The sequence below is a fragment of the Narcine bancroftii genome, chromosome 5 (assembly GCF_036971445.1).
Source record: "Narcine bancroftii isolate sNarBan1 chromosome 5, sNarBan1.hap1, whole genome shotgun sequence".
Classification (NCBI taxonomy): domain Eukaryota; kingdom Metazoa; phylum Chordata; class Chondrichthyes; order Torpediniformes; family Narcinidae; genus Narcine; species Narcine bancroftii.
Genome location: NC_091473.1, coordinates 142,423,266 through 142,446,949, shown reverse-complemented (window position 1 = coordinate 142,446,949; position 23,684 = coordinate 142,423,266). Strand labels below are relative to the sequence as shown.

The following is a 23,684-nucleotide window of genomic DNA, read 5'->3' as shown; positions in this document are numbered from 1 at the left end:
TTTCTGTGTGCTTTCACTACAATAATTGTGTCTGCTTTTTTCACTGCTGTGACCCTTGGGGACTATTTCTGTGCTGTATCTCTCAATGCCCACATCTATGAATTTCAAAACTACTGTAGTGACTGGAAAAATTGATAATTAATAAGGAATAATTCATGCTGGAGTCTTGAAGTTTATTTTCCAGATATTAAATCTAATGCTTATACATAATAAGAAAAACACTGTGTTGCAACATCCTATCTCTCCATATCTTGATCTGGATTCCATCACGATTACACCTGTCGCATATGACCAATTGAATGCAATAATGGTTAAAGGTGATTTCCTTATTGTGCACCCAGCAACGTTTGGTGTGAAATAGGTTGATAAGGTTTGGTATAAATTGGGTCATTTCAAAAGTCTGATCATTTGGATACAGACGTTTCAAAGATGAAACTCACAAAAATATTCCTTCTCTCTCTGGAGTCCCTTTTCGTTGTTTGTATGGTGAGATGTTCTGCTATGAAACTAGAGAGGAACGGTTATGATAATGTTGTCATAGCCATTAATCCTGGCATTCAAGAAGATCCAAATCTCATCACAAAAATTCAGGTATGCGTTTCTTAATGTGACTCTTCAATGCTTTTTAGTATTTACATCAATCTTATTGCAAATTTTGGGGGGAAAGCAATAAAAGAACTTTTTTAACTATTCCACATTTTCTTTTGTGTTCCCCTTAAGCATTTGATCATTCAATGACATGGCTGGTAATAAAAAGAAAGATGCACCACATGGTGCCTCTTGCAAGCTCAAGCTTTCCCTGAGCCCTTGGCTGCCAAAGAGTTGCAGATCTAGAAATTGATTTATTGCATTTTTATGCTATTAAATCTGCGTTGTTTATCACCTTGACAGCTGCTTCAAAAGTTCCAGCAACTGTGATCCTCAGTTTGAAGTACCTGAATGACATTGTTAGGTTTCACTCTGCAATGTCAAGCTATCTCAGTTGAAACATTTGTTTTCACCTGTTGACCTTCTCACAACTGCCAGGGGTTTAGCCTCTGTCTTCTGACTGGGCCTCCGCAGCTTCATCAAAGGGCTGAAGTTCAGAGGTGAGGAGAACGAGACAGCCCTTGTTATCAAGGCCAGCATTGGTGTGCACTGTTAGGGTTGATAACTGTGCTACAGCACATGGATTGCATGCTTGATATCATTGTATTGCTACTTTGCGGGGGTTTTTTTTAAAGTAGCTCCATCCTTAAGCATTGCAAACTTCAGATATTTGTACAAATGAATGACTATTATTGTTTTAAAGGGATTATTGGATCAAAATGTTTGCTTAACTTTTTTAGATCCCTGAAGAAAAATGTTTGTATTAACTCTAGTAGGCTCTACCGTAGTAGCCGCTACTTTTTATTTCCACATGAGAATATCTATGAAATAAACCTTGGACTATATTTAAAAAAGGCAGTATTTGCTCCCACTGCCATACATTCCGCAAAGCTGATGGCTGTGATTGTTAAAGGACCATTGCAGGATTTCCTCTGGACACTGCCTTAGTTCAAGCCATTCCTTCCATCAGTAAGGACGAGCGAAACTCAAAGTCTTCAGATTCTGTGAGTGTACGTAAAAGCACAAAATTGCTGGAGGACCTTCCCTAATATTGACTGGCACCTCCTTACTGCAAAAAGGATAGATGGAGCTGAATTTCTCAGGTGTGTCCACGAAGGATTCCTGACATAATATGTGGAGCAGCCGATGAGAGAAGAGGCCATACCTGATCTAATCCTGGGTAATGAACCTAGTCAGGTGGCGGACCTCTCGGTGGGGGAGCATTTTGATGAGAGTGACCAAAACGCCCTGAGCTTTAGCAGAGCTATGGAAAAAGATAAAAGCAGACAAAATGGGAAAGTGCTTAATTGGGGAAGGTCTAATTATCAAGGGATGAGGCAGAAACTAGTGAGAATAAATTGGAAACATGTTTAAGGGAGAAAACACAGAAGTATGATGGTATGAGACAGGAGTTGAGTAAGATTGATTGGGTGGTGTTTATGGGGGAGTTGACTGTGGATAGACAATGGAAAGCATTCACAGATCTAATGGAGAAATTGCAAAAATCGTTTATACCGGTTTGGCATAAAAATAAACCAAAAAAGGTGACTCAACCGTGGATAACAAGGGAAATTAGAGACAGCATTAGGTCCAAAGAGAGAGCATATCAATTGGCCAAAAAAAGTACCACATCTGAAGACTGGGAGCAGTTCAAGATGCACCAAAGGGGGACAAAGGGATTAATCAAGAGAGCAAAAATAAATTACGAAACTAAGCTTGCGGCAAATATAAAAACTGACTGCAAAAGCTTTTATAAATATGTCAAGAGGAAAAGATTGGTGAAATCCAGAGTAGGTCCTTTGCAGTCGGAATCAGGGGAATATATAATGGGGAATAAGGAAATGGCTTTAGTTCTGTTTTTACAAGAGAGGATACAAATAACCTCCCAAGGATGTTGGGAAACATAGAGACTAATGCAAGGGAGAAACTGAAAGAAATCAGAATCTCTAAGGACATGGTCTTGGGGAAATTGATGGGATTGAAGGCAGATAAATCCCAAGGGCCTGATAATCTACATCCTAGGGTACTCAAGGAAGTGGCCATTCAGATAGCAGATGCTTTAAGAATTATTTTCCAGAACTCGATAGACTCAGGATCAGTACCCATGGATTGGAGGGTAGCTAATGTTACCCCACTATTTAAAAAGGGGGGTAGAGAAAAAGCGGGGAATTATCGGCCGGTGAGCCTGACATCAGTAGTGGGCAAAATGATGGAATCTATTATTAAGGATGTAATAGCGGAGCATTTGACTAGCAGAGAAGGGATCGGACAGAGTCAACATGGATTTACAAAAGGTAAATCGTGCTTGACAAATCTATTGGAATTCTTTGAGATGGTGACAGGTAAAATAGATGGGGGAGAGCCAGTGGATGTGGTGTACCTGGACTTCCAAAAGGCCTTCGATAAGGTCCCGCATAAACGACTGGCTTCACAGAGCCATCCCCTCACACAATCAATTCCCACCTTCCCTCCCGTGTCTGATGATCACCTTTTACCTGTTGGCCTGTGCTCCTCCCCATGCCCTTTCCTCTCTCCTCCCCCCGCCTTTTTATTCAGGCGCCTGCCTGCTTCTTGCTCATACCTTGAACAAGGGTGCGACAGAGTATATAGAGGTGTTTGGGAGATAAATTGGGAAAGGTTTGTTAGAGCAGGTCACACACAAATACTTTAAAACACAGAATGTATGCTGGAGCTTTTGCAAGAGAGCTCAGACTCATGATGGACTGTTATATGCAAAAGGCAACAAATGTAACAACAGGGCAGCAGCAGCTCTGTCTGGAAAACAAAAATTGCTGTCTGGAAGGAAAAAGAGCGGGCTTTGCTCTCAGAGAGAAGGGAGTGAGAGAGAGGGGAGACACAGTCATTGGTTCCAGAGGGACAAACTGGCAAGCTTTGGAAGACAGCCTGGTCGAAGGAGAGGACTGACTGTCTGGTGTTTCCCTTGGAATAGGAAGAACAGAAAGGAACTCTGGTAACCTGAAACAAGAAAGACTCTCTCTCTGAAAACCAACAGGAACCCTTCTGAGTGCTAACCATTTAGCTGTTAAGCCCTAAAGCCTGGTAAACTTTATTAATCTTAATTTCTGTGCACAGTACAAGAATTGCCTTCAACCAGTGAGATTGGACTGCGAACCAAAGAACTTTGCTGAATTTACACACACATGCGGATAGAAGTAAATGGGGGTTAAGTAGGTTAAGTGAGTCAATAGAGATAAGTTAAAGTTTGATTCTATTTTCATGTTCAAAGATAATTAAAAGCAACTTTTGTTTAAGTTATCCTTTGTCATGGTGAAAATCTACTGCTGCTGGGTTTTGAGGTCCTCTGTTCCCGGGATGGTGGGATTGACGTATGCCGAAAGATTGGATAAACTGGAGTTGTACACGTTGGAATTTAGAAGGATGAAGGGAGATATGATTGAGGTATATAAGATTATTAAGGGATTGGACATGATAGAAACTGATTACATGTTCCCGATGCTGGAGGAGACTAGGACTAGAGGCCATAGTTTAAGAATACAGAGAAGGCTCTTTAGGACAGAGATGAGAATTTATTTTACCCAGAGAGTTGTTGGTCTGTGGAATGCTTTGCCACAGAGAGTGGTAGAGCTAGGTTCTCTGGATAAGTTCAAGAGGGAGCTTGATAAGGTTCTTGTGGACAGGGGAATTAAGGGTTATGGGGAGAAGGCAAGTATAGGATACTGATAGTGGAAGATCAGCCATGATCTAAATGAATGGCAGTGCTGGCTTGATGGGCTGAATGGCCCACTCCAGCTCCTGTTGTCTATTGTCACTCAGGCATGGGCTGATAATTGACAAGAAATATTGGTACTATTGCCAAAAGAGTCTTTTCATCTATATTTGACATTTGATGGTATTACTGGCATCAAGATCCTGAAGGTCATAATTGACCAGATTCCCAACCAGACCACCGATATAAGTCCTGTTGCTCTGAGCACAGGTCAGAGACTACCAATCTTCCTGAAACCTCAAAGCCTTTCCACCGTCTATTCACAAGGCACAAGTCAGGTCTGTATTGGTATTGCACTCCATTTGTCTTGATGAGTGCAGCTTCAACAACTCTCAAGGAGACTGCTACAATCCAGGAAAAAATCTAGACACCATATACCATGTGAGACCTCACCAATATCCTGACCCATTGGGACTACCTGGATTCATTTGTACTTCACTCATTTCCAGTCTATATTTTTAAGATCTATTTAGGGCAGCATGCTTGGCTTAGCGGTTAGCGCAGCGCCTTTAGAGCGCCAGCGATCAGGACTGGGGTTCGAATCCCACGCTCTAGGTAGGGAGTTTGTACATTCTCTCCATCTCTGTGTGGGTATTCCCCAGGGTGGTCCAATTTCCTCCCACCTTTCAAAACATACTGGGGGTGTAGGTTAACTGGGTGTAAATTGGGCAGCACGGACTTGTGGGCCAAGATGGCCTGTTACCGTACTGTATGTCTAAATATCTATATCCTATTGCTGAATTACAAAATCCTTATCATCTGAAAATTGGAGGCCACCAAATATTCTGTCTTGGCAGTCTCCAACCAGACGACATTAACATCGACTTCTCCAATTTCTGCTCACTCTTCCCCTTTGACTCTCTCTTTTCCTGTCCCTCTGCCTCTTTCCCCCCAGCTCCCCAGCCCTTCCATTCCCTTCCATCTCCTATCCCACCTCAGTTTTTATTTCTTCTACCCTCCCACCTGTATTCACCTATTATTTCTTACCTGTTAAGCCTGTGTTCCACTCCCACCCTTTCCTCCCTCGTACCCTCACTTTTTATTCAGGCACCAGCCTGTTTTTTCCCTTATACCCAGACCTGAAACCTTGGTTACCCTTTACTTTGTGTGGATGCTTTGTGACCTGCTGAGTTTTTCCTCCATATGTACCTATTGTTCTTGTAACAACGTGCCTTTCCACCTATTTTTATATTATTGAGAAACCTGACATGCCATTACTTCTTCCAGGTCATTGATGTTAACAGTGAACAATTGTAGGCCAGGAACTGGTCCCTGACATAAGATATGTTATTTGAAATGAATCCATCTGATATCTTCGGATTCCAGATTTATTGTTAGAGTACATAAACGGCATCACATACAACCTTGAGATTCCTTTTTCCTGCGGGCGCAGCAGAATGACCACTAATTGGTAATGCAAAAAATAAGCTGTACCCAGCGTAGACATGTAAACAAATAAAGAACTGTAATCAGAAAACAAATGTAAACAAACTGACTGACCCGATCGCTGGTGCTGTAAAGGTGTTGTGCTAACTTCTCCGCCGCCCATGCTGCCCAAGTGCTAGCACAATGCTGTTACAGTGCCAGCCGTCGGGAATGGGGTTCAAATCCCACACTGTGTGTACGCTCTCCCCACATTTGCATGGGTTTCCTCTGAGGGCTCTGTTTTCCTCCCACCTTTCAAAATGTGCCGGGGGCTGTAGTTCAATTGGGCATGGGTTCGTGAGGAGAAATGGCCTGTTACTGTGCTGTACGTCTACGTAAAAATTCAAAACTCACCAACTCAGGGCAGCATCTGGAGAGGAAGAAATGAGAGTGAAAGTTACAGTTTTGTAGGGTGGGAGGAAACCGGAGCATCCGCAGGAAACCCACAAACTCCCCACAGACAGAGCTGGATTTGATCCAGGGTCACAAAGTCATCATCTCCCTGTGGGACATATGCCCATCCCAACATCTAACTGTAAGCCATTTTGGATTGCTAGTTCTAACCCACAATAGTTCTTTGTTAAAATTTGGCTCTTGGGACCATATAACCATATACAGCACAGAACAGGCCAGTTTGGCCCTACTAGTCCATGCCAGAACAAATCCCCACCCTCCTAGTCCCAATGACCAGCAGCATACCCCTCCAATCCTCTCCCCTCCATGTAATTATCCAGTCATTCCTTAAATGTAAATAATGTACCTGCTTCAACCACCTCCACCGGAAGCTTATTCCACATCCCAACCTCCCTTTGCATGAAGAAATTTCCCCTCATGTTCCCCTTATATTTTTCCCCTTTCAATCTCAAACCATGACCTCTGATTTGAATATCCCCCACTCTTGAAAAAGCCTATCCACGTTGACTCTCTCTGTCCCTTTTAAAATCTCCATCAAATCCCCCCTCAATCATCTACGCTCCAGAGAAAAAAGCCCCAGGCTGCTCAACCTTTCTCTGTAACTCAATCCCTGACATCCTGTCAACATTCTCGTGAACCTTCTCTGCACTCTCTCTATTTTGTTTATATCCTTCCTATAATTTGGTGACCAAAACTGTACACAGTACTCCAAATTTGGCCTCACTAATGCTTTGTACAATTTCATCATAACATCCCAACTCTTGAATTCAATATTCCAATTTATGAAGGCCAACATTCCAAATGCCTTCTTCACCACACCATCTACCTGAGTATCAGCCTTGAGGGTACTATTTATCATAACTCCTAAATCCCTTTGTTGCTCTGCACTCCTCAATTGTCTACCATTCAATGTATATGACCTATTTAGATTTGCCTTTCCAAAACGCAACACTTCACACTTATCCATATTAAATTTCATCAACTATTTCTCAGCGCACACCTCTAGCTTTCCTATATCTCTTTTTAAGCTATGGTAATCTTCCTCACTGTCCACAATACCACCAATCTTTGTATCATCTGCAAACTTACTTATCCAATTCACCACCCCTTCATCCAGATCGTTAATATATATAACAAACAATAGTGGACCCAGGACAGATCCCTGAGGAACTCCACTAGTCACCGGTCTCCAATTTGACAAACCATTTTCTACCACTACTCTCTGACACCTCTCATCCAACCATTGCTGAATCCATTTCACTACTTCCTTATTTATACCTAATGCCTTCACCTTCTTACCTAACCTCCTGTGGGGAACTTTGTCAAAGTGTAAATAGACAACATCCACAGCCTTCTCTTCATCAATCTTTTTCATAATCCCCTCAAAAAACTCTATAAAGTTTATTAAGCATGATCTACCCCTGAAAAAACCATGCTGACTACTACCTATCAATCCCCGTTCATCCAAATATTTGTAAATGCCATCCCTCAGAACACTTTCCATCAACTTACCCATCACAGACGTCAGACTCACAGGTCTATAATTTCCAGGCTTACATTTGGACCCTTTCTTAAACAGCAGAATAACATGAGCCACCCTCCAATCCTCTGGCACTACCCCCATGAACAGTGACATCCTAAATATCTCTGATAATGGCCCCACTATCTGTACACTACCCTCCCTGAGTGTCCTTGGGAATACTTTGTCCGGACCTGGAGATTTGTCCACCTTTATCTTTTTTAACACTGCCATCACTACCTCCTCGGTTATCCTCATATGATTCATGACCTCCCCACTATTTTTCTTTACTTCAATTGGTACAATATTTTCTTCCCTAGTGAATACCGAGGAAAATAAATCATTTAAAATTTCCCCCATCTCCTCTGACTTCTCACTCAGCCTACCCTCCCTATCTACAAGGGGTCCAATTCTATCCCTCACTAATCTTTTACTTTTAATGTACCTATAGAAACCCTTTGGATTTATTCTTACTCGGCCTGCCAAAGTCTCTTCGTGCCTCTTTTTGGCCTTTCTAATTTCATTCTTAAGATTTTTTCTACACTCCTTGTAGTCCTCTTTCAATTTCTCAGCACCCTGCTATTTATACTTCTTGTACACCTTCCTCTTTCTCCTAACCAAATTTCCAATATTCCTCGAAAAGCAAGCCTCCCTATGACTTCCAGCCTTTCCTTTGATCCTCACTGGGACATATCTACTCTGTACTCTCAAAATTTCTTTGAATATTCTCCATTTTTCATTTACATCCTTTCCTGAAAATATCCTGTCCCACTCAATACTCCCCAAATCCATTCTTATTCCTTCGAAATTTGCTCTTCTCCAATCCAGAACCTCAACTTTAGGCCCTTCTTTGCTCTTCCCTAAAACTAATAGAGTTGTGATCTCTAGACTCAATTTGTTCTCCAACATTAACCTCAGATACCTGACCTATCTCGTTCCCTAACAGGAGATCCAGTATTACACCATCCCGAGTCGGTTCCTCTATGTATTGATTAAGAAAACTATCTTGTACACTTTTGACAAACTCTAGCCCATCCAGCCCTCTTACTGTATGGGTATCCCAATCAATGTGAAGGAAGTTAAAATCTCCCATGATCACTACCTTATGTTTATTACACATATATGCTATCTCCTTACAAATTTGTTCTTCCAATTTTCTTGGCCCATTTGGTGGTCTATAATACACTCCTATTAGTACCCTCATGCCTCCTCCACCCCTCAATTCCACCCAAACAGCCTCACTGGATGATCCCTCCAAACCATTCTGCCACCTCACAGCAGTAATGTCCTCCTTAACAAGCAGAGCAACTCTTCCCCCTTTTTTTTTTACCCCCTGTTCTATCACATCTAAAACATTTGTATTCTGGAATATTTAGTTGCCAGTCCTGACCCTCCTGTAACCAGGTCTCACTAATTGCCACAACATCATGATTCCAAGTGCCAATCCATGCTCTAAGCTCATCTACCTTGTTCACTATGCTTCTTGCATTGAAGTACATGCATTTCAGAGAATGACCCTCACATATATTCCCTATTCTACCTTTTACCTTAACCTCCATCCTTCCTTTGTTATCTTTATCATTCTTAACTAGGTGGCCATGCACCCTAAACACTGCTCGCAAACTCTGCTCCGCACCCCCCTGCCAAACTAGTTTAAACCCTCCCCCACAGCTCTAGCAAATCTGCTTTCCAGGATATTGGTCCCCCTCCAGTTCAAGTGGAATCCGTCCCTTTTGTACAGGACCGACCTTCCCCAGAAGAGATCCCAATAATCCAAAAATCTTAACCCCTGCCCTCTGCACCAGCTCTTTAGCCACACATTCAACCTCCACATCCTCCTGTTATTACCCTCTCTAGCACGTGGCACTGGCAGGAATCCAGAGATTACTACCTTAGAGGTCCTGTTTTTTAACTTCCTGCCTAATGTGTTGGAATAGGGAAAGACATCAAAGGAATTGATTAAAAGGAGTTAACTTGCATTGATCACTTACAGCACAGTACAGGCCCTTCAGCCCATGATGTTGTGCAGACCTATATATACCTAAATAAAGTACCTCATAATACTCTATTTTTGTTTTATTAATGTGCCTGTCTAAGAGTCTCTTAAATGTCCTGATTATTCCATCCTGGCCATTGCATTCCAGCCACCCACAACTGTCTGCATAAAATATCTACCCCTGATGTCTCCCCTAAACCCTCCCTTCACTTTATACAGATGTTTGTTGGTCTTTGTTACTCCTGCCCTGGGGAAAAAATGTGCTGGCTGTCTACCTTATCTATGTCTCTCATATTCTTCTTGACCTCTAGTAAGTCACCTCTCATCCTTCTATGCTCCAAAGAGAAAAGTCCCAGCTCAGCCAACCTTGCCTCATAAAGCATATTTTCCAATCCAGGCAACATCCTGGTGAGTCTCCTCTGCACCCCCTCCATAGCTTCAACATCCCTCCTATGATGAGGTGACCAGAATGGAACACAATATTCCAAGTGTAGTCTTACCAGAGATTTATAAAGCTGCAACATCCTCTCAAGACTCCTGAACTCAATCCCATGACTAATGAAGCCCAGCATACCATAGGCCTTCTTAACCATCCTATTAATCTGTGCAGTGACCTTGAGACATCTATGCAGTTGGACCCCAAGGTTCCATACTGTTAAGTATCCTATCATTAACCCTGTACTCAGCCTTCAGCTTTGACCATCTAAAATGCATCATCTCACATTTATCTGGATTGAACACCATCTACCACTTTTCTACCCAATTCTGAATTCTGTCTATATCCTTTTGTAACCTGCGATCAATACTATCCACAGCTCTTCCAACCTTTGTGCCATCCGCAAACTTACTTACCCATCCCTCTACACCTTCATCGATGACATTAAAAAAAACCACAAAGAGCAGGGGTCCCTGCAGAACTCCACTAGTCACTGACTTCCAGATAAAATACTTTCCATCCACTACTATTCTCTACTTTCGACAGGCAAGCAAATCCGCACAGCCTGGATTGCATGGACCCACGCCTCATGAGATTCTGAACAAGTCTCTCATGAAGGATCTTGTCAAATGCCTTACTAAAATCCTTATAAACCGCATCTACTGCCCTACCTTCATCAGGTTCTTTCGTTACCTCCTCAAAAAATTCAATTAAGCTCATGAGGTATGACATTCCCCCTCACAAAGCCATGCTGACTAACCCTAAGAAGATTACTTACAGTATTCCACACAAGAATGAAGGCGAAAGGAAGTCATAAAATAGTGGAGAATTCAGACTACCTTTTGGATTAGTAAGGACTCTGGTTGCCATTATGAGATCCAATGGGCATGTAAATTGCATTGGCAGACCCTTGTGGTAGCGGATGATTTATTTCCACTCCAGTTCGATGAGTTCTCAGATGGCTGATGAGCCATAATGGACCCAGAGTTTCTGGTGCAGATGAGGCAGAAGGTGTCCGAAAGGGGTAGGTTTAGTGATTGATGAGATGTTCATTTTCTGCTGTTTATCCTGGGATTCTATTTGCTGCTGGAAGCCTGGATAACATCCAGAATGGGCCCTTTACTCTGAGTGGCCGTACACTAGGCTTCAAGATCACAGTTAAATAATTTCTTCCATCCATCTGGTATCTCTTCCCATGCTAGAGCTTGAGAAAGAGTCTATTTTAGAAGTCTAGTTTTGAGTACATCGACAACCTGCCTACCTATTAGAGCTTTCCTGGTACTCCTATTGTGGTCTCCTCTAAGTCAGGGAGACTGGGCACAGACTAGGACATTGTTCATTGAACATGCTTTGTCCAGAGATATCCCAGTGAGCACCCATTTCAATTCCCTGCCCCGTTCCCATGCCAGCATATCTGCCCATGCACTGCCAAACTGAAAATTGGAGGAATAACACCTCATACTCCATCTGGGTACCTTCCAACTAGATGGCATTAATATTGACTTCTCCAGTTTCTATTAGCAACCACCCCCATCTCTCTCTCTTTCTCTCTTTCCCTATTCCCATGGTTCATTTCCTCCAGATCCTCACCCCTTGTCTCTCTCCCTATCCCTCCGTTTCCTCTCCCCCCAGCTCTGAACTCACAGAACTACCCACCTCCCTTGATCAATTCTCAGCTCTTCTCTCCAGCTATCCATGTCCACCTATGGTTTCTTGTCTGATGGCCTGTAGACCTTCCACTCCCCCTTTTCATTCAGGCACCTCCCTGCTTTTTTCTCACACCTTGATGAAGGGCTCAGGCCCAAAACATTGGTTAGACATCTTTGCCTCCTCGATGTGATGGGACCTGCTGAGCTTCTCCAGCAATTTCATGCGTTACTTAATTAGAACTGCTTGAATGTATTTAGAATCTTGGTACTGGAAGAGGACACTGATTGGTAAACTTATCCCCACTTGTAATTTGGAAGATTTTTTGGTTTTAGTTGGGTGCTTTAAATGCTTGGTTTGGGCAGTTGAGAGCTCCCATGACTATAAGAGAGCAAGGATCTGTCTGGTCGACCATGGGCTTTTGGTTTGAGGTCTTGAAGTTCAAATACCCATCTTCAGATGCCCAAATTCTGTGCTAGTAGGTGATGGTGAATTTTATCTTCAATGTCTGTCTTGGGTGAGAGGTTGATCCAGAGATATTAGAACAGTCCATTTTTTCAGTTTTATTGTGTATCTTTGTCAGGATATTACTTGGATGTTAACCTAAACTGGGAAGATTTATTAGGATATTTCCCCAATTTCAGGGCCTGAGTCACAGGGAAAGATTAAACAGATTAAGAATTTATTCCCTGGAGCATGGAAAAATGAGGGGAGATTTGATAGAGGTATTTAAAATGATGAGGGTAGAGTAAATGTAGGTTGGCTTTTTCCACTGAGGGTAGGAGAGATACAAACTAGAGGACATAAGTAAGGGTGAAAGGGAATGTGGAATGAGCTGTCAGCTGAAGTGGTGAATGGGGCTCCATTTTAACATTTAAGAGGAATTTGGACAGGTACACAGGTGATGGGAGATGGAGGGCTAAGGACTGGGTGCAGGTCAATGGGAATAGGCAGAATAATAATTTGGCACAGACGATAAAAGCTGAATCTGTGTCTGTGTTCTATGGTTTTATGGTTCTATTATCAGAGATCAGTGATGACCTCATGTTTTATGATCTTACTTTGTTAAGTAAGGATAGGTTGGTGGTGGATATTTGTTTTACAGACATTAATCCTTTCATGTGCTTAAGTCAACAACTAGATGTTGACTTAAAGCTTGGCCTGCAAGCATGAGCATATCCAAACAGTTGGGGTGACCTGGGCATTGGGACTGGAGATGATTCAGGTTGACTGGTTTCTCATTTATCTTCATAAAATATCACTTCAACAGATAAGCTGCAGGATCACCAAAGAACAATGGGAAAAATGTTGGGGAGATGAAACAAGATGATTTATGTCTGTGGTGGACTTGGTTAATTTGTGTATGTTGTGGCTTGCTGGAGGCAGATGTAAGATTTATGTTCTGTAATGGAATATGATATTGGGAGGATTTTGGTAAGATTAGTGGGTTACATACATACACACATTTTAAAACAGATCTTATTTGAAAGACTGAAGAATTCATATTCAATAACATTGCAGAAAGAATGGAGAATGCTAAGCACATTTCACAAGTAGGTGTTAATTGAACTGATCTCATGAAATGAATGAACTCGAGACACTCTGGCTGTTGGAAGTTCTTTTCAAAGGTTTCGACAGAGTGCACAGAAAGGTCATTCCTGGGTTTTGTTTACCTAAAATAACATCTTGACCAAGGAGAAGAACTCCTGTTGTTTGCTGAAGAAGGTGGGGGTTTTGCAAGTGAGAGAGTCACATAGGCTTTCTGTCAGTTGGCAGTTGGAGAGAGAGAGAGAGAGAGAGAGAGAGAGAGAGAGAGAAAAGAAGCCCTCTCAGCTTGTGTGTGTGTGACACTGAAGAGCAGATAAACAGTACAAGCCAGGAAGAGCTGGTTGAAACTGATGAAAAATTCCAGAACGGCGGATGGCTGGAAGTACTATCTGTCTGATGTTTCTCTTGGAATAAGAGGAACAGAACAGAACTCTGATAGCCTGAAAGAAAGAGGTTACCATCTGGAAAACCCTGATGGGACAAGTTTAATCAGCAAGACCTTGAGGTGACTAATGGTGATACCTCAGTTGTTGAAATCCTGGAACAACATATCTCTCTCTCTGCAAACCCTACAAGAACCTTTCTGAGTGGTACACATTTACCTTTCGAGCACCAAAGCCTGGTGAACTTTATAGATGTTAAATTCTGTGCACAGCATAAGAATTGCCTGGATCCAGAAAACTTGGAAGAAGAAGTGAGATTGAACTGTGAACCAAAGAACTTTTCTTAAATTTACACACACACACACACACACACACACACACACACACACACACACACACACACACACACACACATTACATATATGTGTGCTTAGAATTAGAAGGGGGTTAATTTGGGTGAGTTAAGTGGAGATGAGATAAAGTTTGATTCTGTTTTCATGTTTAAAGTTGATTAAAAATAACTTTTGATTTAAAAACCACTTGTCTTGGTGAATATATTTTGCTGCTGGGTTTTGGGGTCCTTTGGGCTTGTAAAAGTACTCTAATTTATGTAGAAACATAGAAACATAGAAGATAGGAGCAGGAGTAGGTCATTCGGCCCTTAGAGCCTGCTCCGTCATTCAATGAGATCATGGCTGATCTTAAAGTTCAGTACTCCGTCCCCGCCTTCTCTCCGTAACCCCTAATTCCCTTATACTGAAGAAATAGATCTAATTCCCTCTTAAATATATTCAATGAACCTGCTCTACTGCTCTCTGTGGCATTGAATTCCACAGATTCACCACCCTCTGATAGGGACATGTGTAAATGATTCTCTACTGACTAAATTAATAGAATCAAAGGCTTTAGTAGGGTTAAAAATGGCTATGTCTATGGTTTGATGATTATCAATTAATCTCATTACAGGACATTACAGGTAACAAATAATTCAGCTTAGCTATCTTGGAATTCCATCCCTAAATCAGTTGTTCCATATAACTCATGGTTTTCCAGCCTAACCTTGGTCAACTGTTCTAATTTGGCTCATGGTTACATTTTATTTAATAATTCTTCCACAAGTGCTTCCAAACTTCAGATAAGACAAATTAAAGACTCTACAAGTGTAAATTTCTTTTTCTGGTCAAAAATCAATCTGATACATTCATAAATCACCAACATTCCAACTCTCCAAATCTTACCAATGACATTCAATTGACTTTGGAAAGTCTACCAATATTGCTCACGAATTGAAGTGTAAAATATTGCTTGCAATTATGTTCCCTCTAGGATATGGTGACATCTGCCTCATACTTCATGTACAATGCCACCAAGCAGAGAGCTTATTTTCGAGATGTAAAAATCCTGTTGCCTATCACTTGGATGCCAAAACCAAGTTACCAAAGGCCAAAGACACAGTTCTATGAGAAGGTAAAAGCTGAAGCAATTGTACTGTTGGGTTCAATCATTTTTAAAAAATTTTCGTGGGCAATCTATTCTTTATTCTTAAATGCAATGCTTGCATCTTCTGTGGCAGTCATTTTTCAGAATGAATATAATACAGTGAAACCTTGTAAGAACGCGATTTGTTAATTTGTGGAATCGCTTATAGCGTGGGTGTCTGTGGACCCCAAACATTGATTTTAGGATGCCAGGCTAACAGTGGCTAACCGCCTCAAACTCAAAAAATGGACTCTTGGGATTTGAATGTTTAACTCTAGATCACAGGTAGAAGCCTCTGGATTAGTAACCCAGCAAAATACTTAAATACCCCATCCTCGAGATGCCGCAGATGTGCCGCAGTCCTCTTGTCTCTGATTATTTATCCCTTCATGAGATGCAGTCATCCACGGCCAAGCCCATCTCAACTTGTCCCACTGCAGAATGGTTTGATGGGCCAACTTAGAGTCAACTGCAGCTGTGGATGGAGAGAGCAGATAAGACATACAAGTATCACATAATCGGCCAAGGAACATGGGCAGCATTCAGCGGCAGACAAAGAATGGTCAATATATCAGGCTCCAGCCCAGAACGTTTTTTTGTCACCCACTGACTCTGCTCAAGTCACGAGGCAGATTGTTGGTTATTTCAGCATTTGCACTCTGCTGTGCCTCCAGACAGCCAGCGGTGGCAGATTGGCTTTCTCAAGGAACATTAATGAACCAGGTGGGTCTCTTCTCTTCTTTGGGCACCCGGGAATAATTTTGATTCACTCTATTTTGAACCCTGATCAAAATTTGGATGTTGCCCATGCGGACGAGCTAAAAATGTTTTATTATCATGGCATGTCCAGAAAAGGACCTATCTCAGTTTTTCCTGTTGTAATACTTTCTCTCCCTCTGCCTTTGTTTCACTAGGCTGATGTGATCATTGCTGATTCGCACGTCAAATTTGGTGATGATCCCTACACCCTCCAGTACGGTAGATGTGGTGAACGGGGACGTTACATCCACTTTACTCCTAATTTCTTGCAAAATGACAGTCTGATCCCTATTTATGGCCCGCGAGGTAATATCTTTGTAAGAAAATTATTTTCAAAACATACAACCAGTTAGAATTTCTTCCTGAACTCCTAATCTTTTGGTATCATGTTTGTGGAGCCCAATTACATCCAATTGTCCTGCAATTTTGAACGGTGGGAGGAAACAGGATCCCCTGGGGAAAACCCACGGAGACACGGGGAGAACGCACAAACTCCTTATAGACAGCCTGAGATTCGAACTCTGGTTCCCACTGCTGCCGCTGCAACAGCATTGTGCCAACTCCCACGCTAACCATGCCGCCCAATCTAAGCAAAATGTTCTTGAACTGGTGTTCAGGGCCAGTCTTGGACATTCAGCATCAAAACTCGAGGAATGATGAGCGAGGGAGAGCTTTTTTCTTTGTAGTGACAGAGGTGAGATGCGCCACAATAGATGTGTATAAAATTATGAGCATCACAGATAAGGCAGACAGCCAGAAAAGTGTTTGGTAGCAGCACAAGGAGTTGCACACTCAAGAGAAGCAATGGTCTGGCTCAGGGCACCAGAAATAGGGAGAATGCCCTCTGTTCAGAAGCAGAGGTAGAGGAGAACCCAAAGGACAGTGACCATGGCAGTGGACCAGCGAGGGGCTCAGCAGCTTAGGACCTTGGGTGCTGAAGGCTTCCTGATCGTATTGGAGGTTTTAATCTGGAGCCTGGGTTGCTGACGCCTCTAAGCTTTTATAAGGGACTTTGGGAAATTGCTAGCAATAAATACAATAGTGGACAATTTTTAAATATGGTGGGAAAGTTGGAGGCGCTATAGCGCACAATTTATATAGCGTGGAAAAGTTGGTAGCGCTATCGTGTACTATTTATAAATACTGTGGGGAAAAAGTGATGGCAGGCCTGCCTTCCCAGAATGTCATGCGGCAGAGAAACGGCTGTATGCCCGGCTGCATACACAGAGCATTCATGGAAGGGTTTCTCTGCCGCATGGCATTCTGGGAAGTTTGGTCTGCCATTGCTTTTTCCCATGGTCTTTATAATTATGCACGATATAGTGGTGCCAACTTTCCCATGGTGTTTAAAAATTGTCCGCTATTGCTATTTATTTCCTCTCTCTCTCTGTCTCTCTCTCAATCTCTTTCTCTCTCTCTTTCTCTCTCTCTCCTGCTGCAACTTTCCTATAGAAAAGTTTAAACCTTCATTTTAATCTTTTCTTCCTTCACATTCCTGCACTCACATAAAAACTTGGGTCATTTCAATCCCACAATGCAATTACCCATTTCACACTTGTCTGATTGTAAAGCTGGCATCTGCAGATACTGGGGATTGTACTAGGGGCCGAGGCCATCAATCCCCAGCATGAGATGACATCATCTGATGCCAGCGTTGAGCTGATTTTGCTTTCATACTAGAGACTTTAAAGGCCGGTTGGCGGTTAATTCCTAGGATCACTTGCATGTGTGAAAGGGGCTTTAGATGCGCACATGGATGTAAGATAAATGGAGGTACGGTCTGTGAGGGAAGGATGGGTTAGATTGACATCAAGCGAATGTACATAGGTCGGCACAACATCTTGGGCTGAAGAGACCACGCTGTGCTGTGATGTTCTATTTTTTTTTATTGACATAGAGTTAGAACATGTTAAATAGAGTAAAGCTTTGATAATCTCTTATCCAAATATTCAGAGATCCTAATTATTTGGCATCAGGCTACCTCACGTGTGAGCAGATGGTCCTCAGTGGCCAGGGCCAAGTTCAGCAACCCCAAAAAATGAACAAGCTTGTGGCTAGAACTAAGGGGAAAAAACCCACCACTCCATGTGTAGAAACTACCTCTTTTATCCACCCTCCCCCCCCCCCGTACTTAGTCCCAAGCAGCTGGTGTTAGCCGTTTCAGCCCTGGATAAAAGCCTTTGGCCATCCACATCATCAATGCCTCTCATCATCTTGTACAACTCTATCAGATCACCCATCATCCTCCATCAGTCCAAGAACATTCACTCAACCTATCCTCAACCTAAGGCATGCTCTCCAATCCTCTCAAACTCTCAGCAGATCGGAACAGTTATGTCTTTGACCAGAATCAGTAACTTTGTTTCTCCCTCCTGTGACAGATTATATTATATTTTATATTGTATAACATGTTATATAGGAGATAAATTGTGGCAGTCACATACCAACACTTCAAAACAGATCTCAATTAAAATGCCAGAGCTTGGTATAAGCCAGACAGTCCAGGCTCCGAGTGCCTTTGCAAAAACTTTAAAGAGTGCCCATAAAGACTTCACAAATGGGTGTTAATTGGACATGCTGTGGAGTAATGGATTATTGTTTTGGAAAACAACAGAGGATCAGACTCAGAAGATGGGGTTCAGTGCCATAGTTTGCTGTTTTAAGAGAGTCATGTGGTTTGTGTGTGTATGTGTATGTGTGTGTGTGTGTGTGTGTGTGTGTGTGTGTGTGTGTGTGTGTGTGTGTGTCTGTGTCTGTGTGTGTGTGTGTGTCTGTGTCTGTGTGTCTGTGTGTGTGTGTGAGAGAGAGAGAGAGAGAGAGAGAGAGAGAGGAGAATTCATTTCTACAGTTCAGCAGTAGCAGCTGGGACTGGAACAGGACAAGCTGACAAGCTTGTGGAAAACCCCATTTTGAAGATGGGTTGTGAGTTCTTAGTTCAGCCTGTTCAAAGTCCTTGTGGCCCATACAAGAGGAGATGGCTGGCTGTATAATGTTTCACTTGAAATAAGGGAAACAAAAGAGGAATTGTATGGTGACCTGAAAGAAAAAGGTTATCATCTGGAAAACCCTGATGGGGCAAGTTTCTTTAGCAAGACACTGAAGTGGCTGATCGGAAGGAATCATTTTGTGTGCAACAAGCAATAAATCTCTTTCTGAAAACTGGCAAGAACCTTCCTGAGTGGAAACCATTTACCTTTCAAGCACCAAAGCCTGGTGAAATTCATAAATGTTAAATTCTGTGCACAGTTTAAGAATTGCCTGCAACCAGTGAACTTGAGGAGTGAGGTGAGATTGGACTGTGAATCAAATAACTTTTCTGAACTTACACACATATTATATACATGTGTGCTTAGAATTAGGAGGTGGTTAAGTTAGATTAAGTTAAGTTGATAGTAATAAGTTAGATTTGGTTCTCTGGTCCTCGTTCCTCAGTGCAAAACATGCAGACACACATCCAGACATAATACACATGCAGGACAAATATTAATTTTGACAAATCAATAAATAAATATTGTTTCATGACTACGAGAGTCTTGGAGGATCAGTGTGAGTAGTCTCTGTGGTTGTTCAGTGTTCTCACTGCCTGTGGGAAGAAGCTGTTTCTCAGCCTACTGGTGCTGACTTGGATACTCCTGGATCTCTTCCCCGTCTTCAAAATGGGGTTTTTCCACAAGCTTACCAGCTTGTCCTGTTCCAGTCCCAGCTGCTGCTGCTGAACTGTAGAATTGAATTCTCTCTCTCTCTCTCTCTCTCTCTCTCTCTCTCTCTCTCTCTCTCTCTCTCTCTCTCTCTCTCTCTCTCTGAGAAAACCACATGACCCTCTTAGAGCAGCCAACTGCATTCGGACAGACTGCGGCACCGGATCCAATCTTCCAAGTCCGTTCATCTGTTACTTTCCAAAACAATAATCCATTACTCCACAGCACATCCAATTAACACCTACTTGTGAAGTCCTTATAGGCATTCTTCAAAGTTTTTGCAAAGGCACTCGGAGCCTGGTCTGTCTGGCTTGAGCCGAGCTCTGGCATTTTAAATGAGATCTGTGTTGCAAAGTGTTTGTATATTTTTTGTGACCTACACTAAAAAAAACCCACAGTTTATCTCCTTTAAAACATATCTATATTCAATATAAAATATTACATAATCTGTCACAGTGGGTAAGGAATCCATAGGCAAGCAAGCTCTCGAAGATGCACCGTCATGTTGAACAGCATCCATCTAATGTTTTAGTATCACTTGGTAAATAAAAGGATTTTTGCATGTATGGCTTGCATAGAAACAGATCTGCTTCTGTATGCATGTAAGGGTTGGGGGGGGGGGGAACCCCTTTACCCATCTTCCCCAGGATTCTGCTTAAAATCTATGCCTTTGGCCAAGAGCTTTTCGTTATCTGAACTAATATTTCCTCATGTTGTTAAAGAAAACGTCATTAAAGCACCATATGATGACTTATTGTGTTAAAGGAAATGGTTGTTTTTTCTCCCCAAGTTCAGATGTTCAACCTACTTTTGTTTTTGCAGGTAAAGTGTTTGTACACGAATGGGCTCATTTGCAGTGGGGTGTATTTGATGAATATAATGACCTGGTGCCCTTTTATTTCTCTGGCAATCAAACCCAAGCAACAAGGTGAGTTCCCCTTCTATCCAAATCACATGATTTGTTGGTGTGAGATGGAATAAGAATTTTTTCTTTGTTTCCACACTTGGATTCAGCAGATGGGTTTGCACCCATTCTTGGCATTATGCAACTTAAATATTTACTGTTACTTAATTATTACATGATTGGCTGCATCCTCTGTGACAAGGAAGAGTGTGAGGTGAGGCTTGGTGGGGATGGGCTAGAAGTATCAATATTTAAAAGAGAATATCTCACCGAGAAGATCCAACCATTAGACTGCATGGTAAAGAGTCCATTAGCTGGCATGTGCAGAAGGGCTGGAGTGCCTTGTGCAGTATCTTTTTGACTGAGCCACACATGTACAAATATACTGTATATGTTGATGTATAAGACAGTATTTGAATCTTAAAAACACCACCACAAACCAAGGGGTTTTCTTATACGTCAAGTATAAAATCTGAACCTGAACAGTGGAGTCTCAGCACTCCCCTGCGCCAAGTATAAAATTTAAACCTGAAGAATGAAATCCCAGGGCTCCCCTGCGGGGGTCCATCTACCCAGTCTGACTGCCATCGGCTCTGTAGAAGCTGTAAACAGCATCACTTCAATGGACCGTGTCAGGTGCCAGACTTAGTCTTATATATCAAGTTTAGCTGAAAACCTACATTTTAAGTGGAAATTCTGGGATCATCTTATACAGTATTTTCATTAAGCAATGCTGAATTTTTGAATGCAATTTGAGATTATAGGTTGGGTGCCATCATGTGTAAGCACATCTTACACAAAGAGACCTTGAAACGAAACTGTCTACAAAGGTAAACATGACCTTTTCTGGATTAACATGAACTTACAGTGGCCACCTGTCACCTGTCTCTGAGAATTTGGAGAAAAGGCGCATGGTCACAGGGAGAACATGCAAACTCTACACAGGCCCTGGGACTGTGAGACGGAGCTACCCACTGCACCACTGTACCACATAGAGTTCTGCGTTCTAGGTGGGATGCGATTTTGGTTTTCCAAGGTCTTGTCGGGGATTTTTGCTGTCATAGAAAGGTGTGGAAGAGTTAGGGCAAGTTGGTATTTCAGTCAATGTTGAGATGATGGCTTCTAAATTGACACATATCAGGTCAATCCCATGGCCATACTCAAGACTCAACACCTCCTATGAACAGCACCAGAGCCATGTGACAAAACTAAAACCTTAAATGCCATGTCACTCTTGAATCAGAAGAACCTTAGGCTGAAAGAAAATCGACCTTGTTTTCTGTGTTGCAGAAAAGGTGCTTTGCAGGCAATAAATAAAAATAATCTAAGAGTTTGTTTTCCCTTTCAGTTGTTCGAAAGAGATAAAGGGAGTGACTGCTTCATGCTCAAGGGGTTCCTGTTCTTCCTGCAACATCGTTAGTAACACGGGACTCCCGGATGGCGATTGTATGTTTTACCCAAGTACATCTCAAACAACAGCAGCTTCAATAATGTATCTCCAAGGACTGGAAGATGTAAGTTGAACTGCAAAAAAATGATTTACTGTTACAATTATGGGAACACCAAAGGGAGATTTATAAATTGGTTAAGAGACAAAATCCCTGTTCATTTTAAGTACCCTATCAAATATCCACAATTCATGTGCAAAGAAGACGAGATCAGATTCCTTCATTCCAATAGAACAGTATGACTGATCCAGCTCACATATGTTCATGTATGTACAGGAAACTGTAATTCCTTCTGAATCAATCCTGTAATCCCGTTCTTGCTTTTTTGAAATATTTTTATTGAGTTTAACATATAAACTTACAAAGTTTTAAGGAAAGTCCATAACAAATCATGCAAATAGAAAAAAAGAAGAAAAAAAATGGATGCAACTACTTTACATGGTTCCTTGATCCAGATACGAAGCAAGTAATTGAATTAATCTATGTTAACCACGATAAACCCATATTTGCCAACTATAGAAAAAAATTAGAAAAAGGAAAAAAGTAAATAAAAAGAAACCTAAAAACTAAATCTACTTTACCCCCTCCTTCTAATCAAGGTTACCTTGTATATATAAAAAAATGGAAATTGTGGATCTGAAGGCGGCCTCCAGGAATTGGACAGAGAATCTCTGGAATATTTAAAATTCATAATTCTTTCAATCTGATACAAATGGGCCCCATATCTTTACAAATTGAAACTTTCTCTCTTTAATGTTGTATCTAATTTTCTCCAACTTTAAATAGGACATTGCATCATGTACCCATTGTGTATGGGTAGGTGAAGTGCCATCTTTCCATTTCAATAAAATTACTCGTCTGGCTATCAGCGTGGTAAAGGCTAAAACTTTCTTCTGAGATGCAGACAGAAGTTTATCTCACTCATGAAAAACCAAACAAAGCAATTAACAGATAAGGTTCTATATTAATCTTAAAAATTGTTTATAAAGTTTGGAAACTGTCTTTCCAAAATATCTCTAAATGTGGGCACTCCCAGAACCTATGCATCAGTGAAGCTTCAAAAATTTTACACTTCTCACATAATGGATCAATATCTGTATAAAAATGAGATAATTTAAGTTTGGATATATATGCTCTACCACCTTAAATTGTAATCAGCAATGCCTTGCACAAAATGAAGAATCATTAATCAAACTGAGAGTAGAGTACCAATCTTCATCTGAAAATATTATGTTCAAATCTTGTCCCCAATCATTTTTAATCCCCACCATTGAGGCTGATCTTAAATCCAATAAATCATTATAAATATATGATATTAATCAGTGTTAAAAATACATCAATATTAATATTTGAGATTCGAGGAAAATCAGAAAGCTTAGACTGATAAAATGTCCAACTTATAAATATCCAAAAATGTCTGTTAGAAAGATTAAATTTGGCTGATAATTGTTCAAAAGTGGTAAAATTATATTGAATAGAAAGATTGTTATAACTTTGGATGCCTATTCTATGCCATTTCTTGAAACCTACGACCAGCAGAGACGTCTGAAAAAGATGGTTATCTATAATGGGAATAGCCAGAGAAAAACTATTAAACCCAAGGAATTTTCTAAATTGAGCCAATATTCTCAACCAATTTCTCATTAATGGATTATGTGTAAATTCAGAAAACGGAATGGTAAAAAAATCCTA

The 23,684-nt window shown here is 41.4% G+C and overlaps 1 protein-coding gene across 1 annotated transcript in view; it reads left to right on the top strand.

The window, feature by feature from the left end:
* Positions 1-23,684, top strand: part of LOC138765344 (calcium-activated chloride channel regulator 1-like) — a 57,447-nt gene that overhangs the window by 1,655 nt on the left and 32,108 nt on the right. The window contains exons 2-6 of the mRNA XM_069942386.1: positions 466-591; positions 15,031-15,171; positions 16,098-16,248; positions 20,463-20,568; positions 21,893-22,058. Of these exons, the coding sequence (XP_069798487.1) occupies positions 466-591; positions 15,031-15,171; positions 16,098-16,248; positions 20,463-20,568; positions 21,893-22,058 (690 nt within the window). The remainder of the gene's footprint in view (positions 1-465; positions 592-15,030; positions 15,172-16,097; positions 16,249-20,462; positions 20,569-21,892; positions 22,059-23,684) is intronic.